Source organism: Lepus europaeus, chromosome X, assembly GCF_033115175.1.
Source record: "Lepus europaeus isolate LE1 chromosome X, mLepTim1.pri, whole genome shotgun sequence".
Taxonomy (NCBI): domain Eukaryota; kingdom Metazoa; phylum Chordata; class Mammalia; order Lagomorpha; family Leporidae; genus Lepus; species Lepus europaeus.
Window position 1 is genome coordinate 117809818 of NC_084850.1, and position 12246 is coordinate 117822063.

Here is a 12246-nt window from a genome sequence, read left to right on the forward strand (position 1 = left end):
CACATTTCTTCCCATTTGACACTAATTAAAGAAAAAAATTACGAGGTATTATTCTTATTATATAACAAATTAATTGTATGATTTTTTTTTTACTTTTTGACAGGCAGAGTGGCTAGTGAGAGAGAGAGGCAGAGAGAAAGGTCTTCCTTTTGCCATTGGTTCACCCTCCAATGGCTGCCACGGCCGGCGCACCGCGCTGTTCCGAAAGCAGGAGCCAGTTGCTTATCCTGGTCTCCCATGGGGTGCAGGACCCAACCACTTGGGCCATCCTCCACTGCACTCCCTGGCCACAGCAGAGAGCTGGCCTGGAAGAGAGGCAACCGGTACAGAATCCGGCGCCCCAACCGTGACTAGAACCCGGTGTGCCGGCGCCACTAGGCGGAGGATTAGCCTGTTGAGCCACAGCGCCAGCCTAATTGTATGATATTTTAAAAATTGATGCTAAGAAGCTAGATTAGGTGAGTTTTTAAGAACATGTAATACTATGTATTTTGAAAAATTCTTTATAAGAAAGCATTTCTAATGATCATTTTTAGTTGTAATATGATGTTAAGCAGAGATCATTCTGTCATCCTAGATAGAAATAATGATTTCTTATTAATTGATAACATTTGGATTGAAAGAGATTCTATGTTGCTAAATTTTTCTTTATTTAGATTTTTAACTCTTTTCACAGCCTCTAAAAAGGATCCCAAATATGTGAAAAATAATTCAAAGGGAAAATTTTATTTGGACTTATGTTTGTGTTTGAAAATAATATTTATTATACTATTCCAAAAGCTTTCTTCTTTTTGTAGCATGTACTCAGCTAAGACAATTAAATAAAAAGTTGTGATATAAGAAATATAGTTGAAGTCACGATAAAGTACATCTTCTTTTATTGACATGGAACATATAAATTTTGAATGTTGGCTCTTTAAAAAAATCATTCCTAAAAAATAAGCCTAACTACTGCCCAAAAATATATACAGCTGTTTTTCCCAAAATATTTATATACATAGTAGTCCACTTAAGAACAGCCCTGTTATAACCTACTGAATACAATGTGCTCTTAATTTATAAATGGGCTACCCTCACAGTATACAAAATATATATAGGCATGTATGTGATACATACAAAGTAAAATGTATAAAAAGGAGAGATGAAAAAAAAAATAAAGAAAGTGTCCTTCCTTGTAAGATACAGGCAGAATTTCATTGTAATTAGTGAGACCATGTAAAATATCTGAGGAACTTCAGTTCTGGCAAATGCTTTTCAAAGAAAACATCCAAGCTATGGGAGTACTAAATTTCCATTTTAATAATTTACTAGAGATTTCCATTTAAACATTCAGTGAAGACATTGTGGTCTTCTAATAGGTAGAAAAAATGACTTTGGGGGTTTGCTAAAAAATGTTACTCATTTTTAGCAGGTTAGTCCTGGTTTCATCAAGCATGTGTTGTACAGGGAATCAAATCCTGGTCTATTAGCATTTGAATGTGTTTGATGAAAGATTCCAGTGGGCAGGATCTGAATTCTTCCTAGCTCCTAGAGGGAAAAGGGCAGCATGTTATGGCAATGGGAGGGGTCAGCCCCAAAAGTGGCTGGCCCATCCTTAACTGTTGATGACAAAAAACACACCAGATGTTTCCACAGCATTCTTTCTGCTGCATTTTCTTTATTTCAAGCCACAGGTCTACTTGGAAGGTCATGCAGCAAGTGGCTTATAAATAAAATCAGAGTCTATGAATAGTGTCATCACATTAAGAGATAGAATTGCTGGATTCTCTCATTACATAAAAAGCTTGCATCTTGGGAATCCGTCAGTTCTATTAATTATGGGATACCTAAAATGGGGGACAAAAACCATATATGTCAATCACACAAACATGCAATTTAGGAGCTACAGCAATGAAGATTACTTAATCATTTATTGAGCTAGAAATTCCCTAGGATTTCTAAATAATGCCTCACAATTAAAAACCAAAAAATAACTAGACAAATTCCAAAATCAGCAAATATTACCACTGTTGTTAATTGTTTATCAAGGCAAACAATTTCCATTGCTCTGAAATCTCAGCAAATGTTATGAGAGGGAGAACCTAAAGATGATGACCATATATATTTTAGAAGCCTTAATAGTTTGGATACATATTGTATCCTTTAGCTTACAAAGATGCTCCATTTTCATGGAGACCATGCCTTTTCATGTTGTCATGGTACCAAAAGAGAAACAGGGGGGAAAAAAAAAATCAATGAAAACTTTCAGCTGCATTGTTTCCTTCTTTCCTTTTCTAGATCATCATTAGGCAGCCACAAGCACTTAGGATAATGGAAAGTAATAGAACTTTTTCTGAAACAGTATATATCTTTATAAATTTCAATTACAGTTCTCATGGGAATATTTAGTCTTTCACCAAACACTCCCAGAAGCACAAGCAGAGCAGACATTTGCTACTTCCATATAAGTTTATGGATACAGAAGCCCTTAAGTATAAAGCATGAATACCAAAATAAACTATTATTATTAGCAGATGACTTTTGAACAAATTTTTCCTGAACATGTTTGAATACAAGGAATATAGAAAAAGGTAAGATAATCTAGTTTCCAATTTTAATGCAAATGATCCAAATTTTTCATTAAAAGATCTAATATTCTGCTGATATAAATAACTTTCATTCCCTATTTATATATCACACTAGACTGATGATAACAAGCTGAATAAATTCTTGTTAGATTTCCACAGATGTTCTCCCCCACAACAAAAAGGTTAAATTTAATATTTTAAAACCATTTCATCATCTTACTAACTAAAATATATGAAGTTTTTTTTAAAAGTTTCACTTTCATGGAAACATATGGAACAAGAACCAAGTCATTTCTATTTAAGCCAGTTGAGCTACCATCAGGAGCAGCTTCCACGACAGCTACTGGATTTAATCCAGATTACAGAATACCATTTTACACCATGCTGCACCATTTTACTTTTGTAAGAATATCTGTAGAAGTTAATGTGCAAAAATAATAATTCAGTTTTCATTTTAACCAATTTATTTCAGCAATGATTTTTAAAAAAAACTTCAGGAAATGAATTCTTTTAACTAAAATAAAAATGCATATAAATCTTCCTCAGTTTTAAAATTTTACAAGACCTCTAGAACTCTAGAACTAAAACATTAAGACTTGCTTAAGCAAATTTTCAAGAGTATGAGAAACAATTTATATACAGCTGAAAGCCAATTAATTGATGTCAAAATTATACTTTAACTTTCATTAGTAACGCTGAAAGTCCTTTTATGTAAATATTAACATCTGTACTCTCACTTTTGCTTATTGCTGCAACTAACAGCTAAATGCAGCCCCTCAAAAACATTATCATCTACTAAAAGTAAAAAAAAAAACATTCAGCACAGTCACAGTCCTTAATTCTAATTGTCCCCAAACATTAAGTGGTCTAATTAGACCTTCAATTGATTTTCCAGGTTCCTAAACATAGGAAGAATAAAAAACAATGGGAGCTTTCTGCTGAGTTATACACAAACAAATTAAAACTAACTAACAAAATTGTCTAATTTAAAGAGTAACTAACCTGAGATGTACCTTGCTCCGATTAACATTACCATGCTACTCACTATAAAAAAGCCCAAGGGCAGACTACAGAAGATACTAGGGTCACCTGTGGTCATCCAAGCAGAAGGGAATTCCAGTCAAGCAAACCAAAAGAGAGACACATAATTACAATATTTGTGTTAAGAATCACGTGATAGCAAAACAAGTTATAAAACAGTAATATTCATAAAAGCTAGCAAAGAGTTATTACTTCAAATCAAAAATATAATCAATATTGAAGGCTTATGACAGTTAACAAACAATACAGATAGCATGCCACAAGTAGTCAAGAACATAATACGTACAGACCAACATTTGCCTTCCACTGGCAAAACCAAAGAGAGGCTATGGAGAACTTTTTGGGAGGCTGCTGATTTTAGCTTTCATCTTCATTCTTTCCCCCAAAATATTAGATGAGCAATTCAGTTGCCCTACAGTTCAATATACAGGCTCTTTTGGCTGTCAGAGAAGAGTTATATTAGTCTACTGAAAATGAATTTAAAACCCTGTTTTTGCTGAAATATTGGTTCAATATTACTCCAACTGAAAAACTACACTGTTTTCATTTATATTTTAAAAATCACCTGAGAACATGATTATTTTTTGTTACGTTCTAACCCAAATTCTCTTGAAATCCCTTCCTTTAAAGAATACTTTTTAAAAAAGATTTATTTATTTATTGAAATAGTTTGATTTATTTATTTGAAATAGTTACACAGAGAGAGAAGGAGAGCCAGAGAGAGAGAGAGAGAGAGAGAGAGAGAGATCTTCCATCCGCTGGTTCAATCCCCAATTGGCCCCAACGGCTGGAGCTGGGCCAATCTGAAGCCAGGAGCTAGGAGCCAGGAACTTCTTCCCAGTCTCCCATGTGGGTGCAGAGACCCAAGGACTTGGGCCATACTCTACTGCTTTCCCAGGCCATAGCAGAGAGCTGGATCAGAAGTGGAGCAGCTAGGACTCAAACCAGCACCCATATGGGATGCCGGCGCTTCAGGCCACAGCTTTACTCACTACACCACAGCATTGGCCCCCAGAATACTTTTTATATATACAGCATTTTCTTAAATTAAAATGGATATTTAACACTCTATATAAAAGGAAATTTTATTCAAAAATAACGTTCAAGAGTAAAGAAAATGCAATCAGTAGACAAAGGGGCTGTGTTGACATATAGCTGAAGCTCCCTGGGGGCCTATTTTGTGATATAATAAACTGATGATAGCCATTTCTCTGCTCTCCTGGGAGAGGATTTCTTTTCCCCCCTCACCATGAAGTTGTTTCCTTTAGAAGATGGATGATAGATTTTCATTAAAGATAAATACAAATTATTTCCCCTATTTTACCACTGCTTATGTCATTTTTAAATAAAAAGTTTATTTTTGTTTCCATATTCATAAACTGTATTTTAATAAGATTTAGAAAAGAAGTATACATTTTCTAGTTCTAAAGTACAACAACTGGTTTTTCTGATGACCCTACAGTGAGTTCTAATTAGAGAAAATAATCCTGAGGATTATCTTCATTCAGGAATCCTTTTCAATTGAAGTGGCAACTATTTAATGCAGGTATTTCCCTTGCAGTGAACTCTATATACATATCCATATATGTGTTGTGAGTATATGTGTGTGTATATATATATATATATATATACATATATATATATATATATAGTGTGTGTGTGTGTGTGATTTCAAAATGTTTATGGAAAATGGAATTAGAGGATAAATTTATTTTGATACAAAAAAATTTGAAATCCATGCATACTATGTTTGTAATATGCATTCTCCATGAATTCCTTGAAGACCTCTTGTGTGGCTAGGATATGTATAAGATACTTGAAATTAAGAAGATTACTTTGTGTTTATTGTATAGCTTAGAGACCTGCAAAATATTATATATGTTTTTTTAAAAATCTACTTAAAAGCATTTTAAAATTTTGATTCAGGGGGCGGCACTGTGGCATAGTGGGTAAAGCCAATGCCTACAGTGCCAGTATCCCGTATGGACACTGGTTCAAGTTCCGGCTGCTCCACTTCCTATCCAGCTCTCTGGTAACATGCTGGGGAAAGTAGCAGAGGATTGCCCCTACACTCATCTGGGAGATCTGGAAGAAGCTCCTGGTTCCAGAACGGCACAGCACCGGCTGTTGCGATCATTTGGGGAGTGAACCAACAGATGGAAGACTTCTCTCTCTCTCTCTGCCTCTCTGTAACTCTGCCTTTCAAGTAAATAAATAAATCTTTAAAAAAATTTTTGACTTAAAATCCACTGCAGACAACTAAAATGAAAACAAAATTTTTAAAAATCTAAAACTCTCAAAAAGTCAAATTACTTTTATCAATGCTGATAGCAAAAACTAGAGAAATAATGTAATTTTTCTTTTATCAACTTTTTCTTGGCATTTTAAATTCATTAATGATAAGGTATACAAATAGAAAATGCTCAATTGGTTTTGTGGGAATTTTGCAAATAAAATTATATACTGAACTTCTAGTAAGAAGAACTGTGCATGTGTGTGTGCGGTATGGAAGTGGCGGAAGGCAGACAGGATGATTGAGCCATTTTTAAACATCCAGTTGGTTAAAGAAATCATGTAACTCAACTTCTATAAGCCATTACTTAAGCACAACTAGAAAAGGAAGTCAGGGCCCATGTTTATGCTTTAATAAGTTATTAGCCATTGTTCTATTCATTATGCTCCAAATCTTGCATTCAGCAAAAATTACAATATATACCCTACTAAAGACAACTTAAGACTTTTTAAGGGGCCAGCGCTGTGGCGCAGCTGGGTAAAGCCCTGGCCTGAAGCACCAGCATCCCATATGGGCACTAGTTCTAGTCCCGGCTGCTACTCTTCCAATCCAGCTCTCTGCTATGGCCTGGGAAAGCAGTGGAAGATGGCCCAAGTGCTTGGCCATCTGGGAGACCCAGAAGAAGCTCCTGGCTTTGGATTGGCGCAGCTCCGGCCATTGCAGCCATCTGGGGAGTGAACCAGTAGATGGAAGACCTCTCTCTCTCTGTCTCTACCTCTCTCTATAACTCTTTCTAATAAATAAAGTAAAATCTTTAAAAAAAAAAGATTGTTTAAACCTAAATGGTTTACTGATATTGAGTACCTTCTTACCTAAGCAATTGAAAACTAATATAGTCCTCCATTTTCTGCCAAGAGCATTTCTCAATCTTTAATGATACTTCTAATTTACTGTGTTTGATACATTTCTTCCTCTCTGATTGCAAAGGAATTCCCATTATGTACATTTCCTAAGTACTTGGACCAGCCTAGGAAGCAGTGGAATATATTCTGAGATTAATATAGCATTTGAATGGTTCAGGTCATAAAGACAGCCCCCCAAAAAGGTAAAGTAAAACAGAGGAGGGAGGGAGGGAGGGATAGGGAGAGAAAGAGAAAGGTGAGAGAGGACTCTAGGTGATTTCTTTATCATTAAGAAGAAACTAGAAATAATTTTAATTTTAGAAAACTCAGTTATCAATTGGAAGTACCAAGAGAAAACTCATGAATAAAAATATGGCAGGGCAGAATTAAAAGTATGTAGAGTAACCTGTTAAATTCCATTTTATGGTTAGAACTTTAAAATGTTTTCAAAATGTGAGAAACTTTGGACATATGATAATCAGTATAGATGTATACTGATGTATAGATGGCTAGATAGTTAAACTATTGAGTATACTAAGAAAAAGTGTCAGTAAGAGACAATAAAAACACTTTTACCACTTTCTGGAGACTGCGTTGTGACCCAGCCCATTGACTTCATCACAGCTTTCTTCCACGTAGAATAACGTATTTCACTTTCTAGAATTAGAAAGTAGGAAAAACACACATGTGAAAGGTGGTTTGCTGACATATTCAAAGTAATCACACTTAGGATCACTTGGCATTCTTGATAAATTGGGGCCCACATTAAACTGAAGTGAGGCCTCACCACGTATGCCACAGTGCTGGCCCTGCATAGGTTTCTTAAACATTGTAAAACCAAATTTAACATGATACCTTATTTTTCATTCACATATTAATTCAGGAGATGTGTCACTGTATTTTATTAAGGTGTTAATTAGACCTTATAGCTTAGCTTAGTATTTTAGCACTATTAATCAGATATTTAATGCTCATTTACTTAAATTGTTGCTGTAATCAAAAGTTACCAGGTGTCTCAGAGGCCCACTAATCACATTCTAAAGCTGGGTAATCCACACCCAATGATGATCGGGTATGGACATAAGGGGTGACTCCTGTCTTCCTTCTCACTTTTAAAAAGCCATTTCTCACCTATGAGAAATGGATAGATTCCTGGACACAGACAACCTACCTAAATTGAACCATGAAGACACAGAAAAGCTAAACAAACCCATAACTGAGTCAGAAATTGAATCAGTAATAAAGGCCCTCCTAACAAAAAAAAAAAAAAAAAAAAGACCAGGACCAGATGGATTCACTGCTGAATTCTACCAGACATTTAAAGAACAACTAACTCCAATTCTTCTCAAACTATTCAGAACAATTGAAAAGGTGGGAATCCTCCCAAATCCTTTCTATGAAGCCAGCATCACCTTAATTCCTAAACCTGAAAAAGATGCAGCATTGAAAGAGAATTACAGACCAATTTCTCTGATGAACATAGATGCAAAAATCCTCAATAAAATTCTGGCCAACAGAATGCAACAACACATCAAAAAGATCATCCACCCAGACCAAGTGAGATTTATCCCTGGTATGCAGGGATGGTTCAAAGGTGCCATGTACCAATGCCATCTTACTAGTTAAAGTGATCAGTTTAAGTTCATAATTGATCAAAAAGATAGGATTAAGGGTCAAAGGGATTACATAAATAAGACCAGTGTCTGCAAATAATTGATAAAATTAAAAAGGAGAAAATGATCTTATATGGGAAGCAGGATACACAGCAGACTCATAGAATGGCAGATGCCCTAAACAGCAGTCTGGCCTCAGAATCAGCCCTTAAGGCATTTGGGTCTGGCTAAAAAGTTCATGAGAGTTTCGCAGGCATGGAAAGCCAAGACATTGTGGCAAAAAAAATGACCTAAAGGAAAGATCTCTGTGAGTGAGATCCCAGAGGAAAGAATGGGCCATCAAAGAAGGAAGTACCTTTCTCTGAAGGGAGGAGAGAACTTCTACTTCAAATATAGCTTTGTCTAAATAAGATTGGAGTTGGCGAACTCAAGAGGCTTCCATAGCCTTGGCAGCTCATGACAAGAGCCTCAGGTGATTACTAATGTCATAAATAAGAGTGTCAAGTGTTAAATCAACAACGGGAGTCACTGTACACCTGCTCACCATGTAGGACCTCTGCCCTTAATGTGTTGTACTATGAGAATTAATGGTAAAACTATTACTCAAACAGTACTCTATACTTTGTGTTTCTATGTGGGTGTAAACTGTTAAAATCTTTACTTAGTATATACTAAGTTGATCTTCTGTATATAAAGATAAGTATACACAGTAAGTAGGAAAAAAAAACCTCCCTTTCAGACCAAAGGGAAAGAAAGTTTTAAAGTGAGAATATAATTTTCCTCATGGGCATTGTCTACCTTAGAAAAACTACTACAGAACATGCCTGTGACTATAGACTTGTAGTTCAGGCCACCGAAGATTAGAGATGGGACACGGGCACTCCCTTGACTTGCATCGTCTGGTCTGCTTTAACACAAACCAGGAGGAAAAGAAAGCTAGGCATCAGAAGCAATGGGTGGCAGGCCTATTCATGGCTGATCTGTACAGTGATCTGCCCTCAAGGAGACCCAACAGGCCAGTCCACTGCAGTGGCTTTCAATGTGGTAAGCCTGGGCTTCAGCAGAAGTCAGCTTGTGAAGAGCCCTGGCAGCTCTGCCAAGAGTTGGATCACTGGAAATGGACCTGCCCTGGAGTCGAAGGATGCCCAGGTCAGAGCCACAGATCTTATTGGCTCTAAGCTGAAAAGCCCTTCACTCAGCCCAACTTCCAAAGTGACCACTGCAGTTGAGGGGACAGCCAAGTAGGGTCAGCAACATTGCAGGCAGAACTGTAAATTTCTTGTTAGAGATGCCCCCTGCCTTCACCTGGCCAGCTCTCCTCCCAGGCCAGCCAAGTAATGAAAGTCAACAGAGTGCCTTCCCCTAGGAGGTTCACACCTCCCTTAGGATATACCCCATGTGAAGAGATAGATAGGTCTGGGCCTCTTAACTTACAAGGCCTAAAGCCCACCAGATTATTATCAAGCCCCTTCTATCAGTTCTATTTGCCTCTCAACCAGAAAAATTACTTGTAGCTTAAACAGCACCTTTCTTAGCTCCTCTAATAATGACTCTGTCCTTTGTTCTAGACCCTGTCTAGTGCACTTGGGCCTCATTCCTTTGTAATCATAACCTCTACTCTACCACCAATGGCTCTACTCCCAACCTGTGTGTACTGATGGTCCTCTTCCCCACTTAATGCTGTATAATTGTTCAGACCTGGTTAAGGCCACTCTTAGGATCATTGGTTACTATCCTCAACCTGTCTTTTATGACCTTGTCTAAATATGATCAGAGTCGGGGAACTTGGAAGGCTTCCATAGCCTTGGCAACTCATGACGACAGCCTAGGGTGGTTACTGGCGCCATAAACTAGAGTGTCAATTTGTTGGGTCAACAACAGGAGCCACTGTGCGCTTGCTCCTGATGTGGGATCTCTGTCCTTAATGTACTGTACATTTTGATTTAATGCTATAACTAGTACTCAAACAGTATGTTTCACTTTGTGTTTCTATGTGGGTGCAAACTGTTGAAGTATTTATACTAAATTGATCTTCTGTATATAAATAGAATTGAAAATGAATCTTGATGTGAATGGAAGGGGAGAGGGGGCGGGAGAGGGGAGGGTTGCGGGTGGGAGGGAAATTATGGGAAGGGGAAGCCATTGTAATCCATAAGCTGTATACTGGAAATTTATATTCATTAAATAAAAGTTAAAAAAAATAAAAAAAAAAAATTAAAAAAAAAAAAAAAAGATAATTGAAAATGAATAGTGAAGAAGAATGGGATGGGAGAGGGAGTGAGAGATGGGATGGTTATGGGTGGGAGGGAGGTTATGGGGGGAAAAGCTGCTATAATTCAAAAGTTGTACTTTGGAAATTTATATTTATTAAATAAAAGTTTAAAAGAAAAAAATAAAAAGCCAGTTCTCACAAACTATAACTGACAGTGTGGCAACATTATTCTTCTACATTGAAAGGCCTGTAAAGAGCAAAAGTGAATAGTTTTAAAAGGTAATCTTTAGGGGCTGGCATTGTGGCATTACATGTAAAGCTGCCATCTGGGCAACAGTTCCTGTCCCAGCTACTCCACTTCTGATTCAGCTCTTTGCTAATGGCCTGGGAAAGCAGCAGAGGAAGGCCAAAATGCTTGGGCCCTTGCATCCACATGGAAGACCTGGATGAAGCTCCTGATCTGGCTTTCAGCCTAGCTCAGCCCTTTCCATTGCAGCCACTTAGGGAGTGAATCAGCAGATAGAATATTGGTCTCGCTCTCACTCTGGCTCTTGCTCTCCCTCTGTCTGTAACTCTTTCAAATAAATAAATAAATCATTTTTAAAAAAGTGATCTTAGAAAGCTTTTCATAAGGAACTATTTCTCTCAATCACACTTATTCAGCATAGCCCCATATATGCCGAGTAACCAACAAGTGAGCAACAGTAACATTTGCAATTTTTACTTTGCTCCTGAACTAACAGATAAATAGAAAGGCAAACTCCCCTCCACTAAGGTCCCTTTCACAGTACACCATTAAAAGTGTCATTCTTTAAATGTACCCTCAGCGTTGATCTGAGGCTCAAACCTCTCCATTGTGACAGCTGACAAATCCTCAGGTTCGAGACTCCACACACCAACTCCTTCTGCAGCTCCAGCTGCCATGGCAGCACCCAGTGCAGTTGTTTCAGGCATCGAGGGCTTGACTGAGGAGAGAGGGTACATCAACAATTTTTTAGTTGCATATTCCTAGAGAACTAGTTCTTTCAAAAGAAACACTGCTCCTGCAGTTGAAAGGAACAAACGTTTACTAACCTACTGGAATATACAGAATGTCTGCTTGTAGCTGCATCAGAATTTTATTGCTTGTCATTCCTCCATCTACTTGCAAATGACTGAGTGGAATCCCACAGTCACGATTCATGGCATCCAAAATCTTAAAGAAAACAATGCAATTAGCGTAATGAATCTACGTCATGGTAATATCTCTGCAAATGGCGATCCTTGACTCAAGAACCCTCAAGAGCTTCTCAAAGTCTGCAGAATAAAATTGGGACATCGTATTCTGGTCTTCCAAGCCTTGCTTGATCTGGTCAACATAAACCTCTCTTACTACACCTCTACATTCACCCCGATATTCAGCCAAGCCAAACAACTCTATTTTGCATGCTGATTTCCCGCCTTGATGCCATTGTTTCTGCTATTTCCTCTGCCTAATCCAAGGGTACTTCAACAAGTTTGTAGAAAAGTGAATTAATGGGGCCAGTGCTGTGGCATAGCAAGTAAAGCCACCGCCTGCAGTGCTGGCATTCCATATGGGCACCAGTTCAAGACCCAGCTTCTCCACTTCGATCCAGCTCCTTGCTATGACCTGGGAAAGCAGTAGAAGATGGCCCAAGGCCTTGGGCCCCTGCACCCA

At 37.6% G+C, this 12246-nt stretch overlaps 1 protein-coding gene across 5 annotated transcripts in view; it reads right to left on the reverse strand.

Annotated features, from left to right (window-relative positions):
- Positions 1-1626: 1626 nt before the first annotated feature.
- GK (glycerol kinase) overlaps positions 1627-12246 on the reverse strand; it is an 83377-nt gene continuing 72757 nt past the window's right edge. For 4 of the 5 annotated variants that reach the window (XM_062184566.1, XM_062184571.1, XM_062184568.1 and 1 more), the window contains 5 exons: positions 11643-11763; positions 11390-11533; positions 7320-7400; positions 3570-3656; positions 1627-1826 (listed from right to left, as the gene is read on the reverse strand). In XM_062184566.1, the coding sequence (XP_062040550.1) occupies positions 1816-1826; positions 3570-3656; positions 7320-7400; positions 11390-11533; positions 11643-11763 (444 nt within the window). In that variant the 3' untranslated portion in view covers positions 1627-1815. The remainder of the gene's footprint in view (positions 1827-3569; positions 3657-7319; positions 7401-11389; positions 11534-11642; positions 11764-12246) is intronic. The other variant, XM_062184570.1, reaches the window with a different exon arrangement.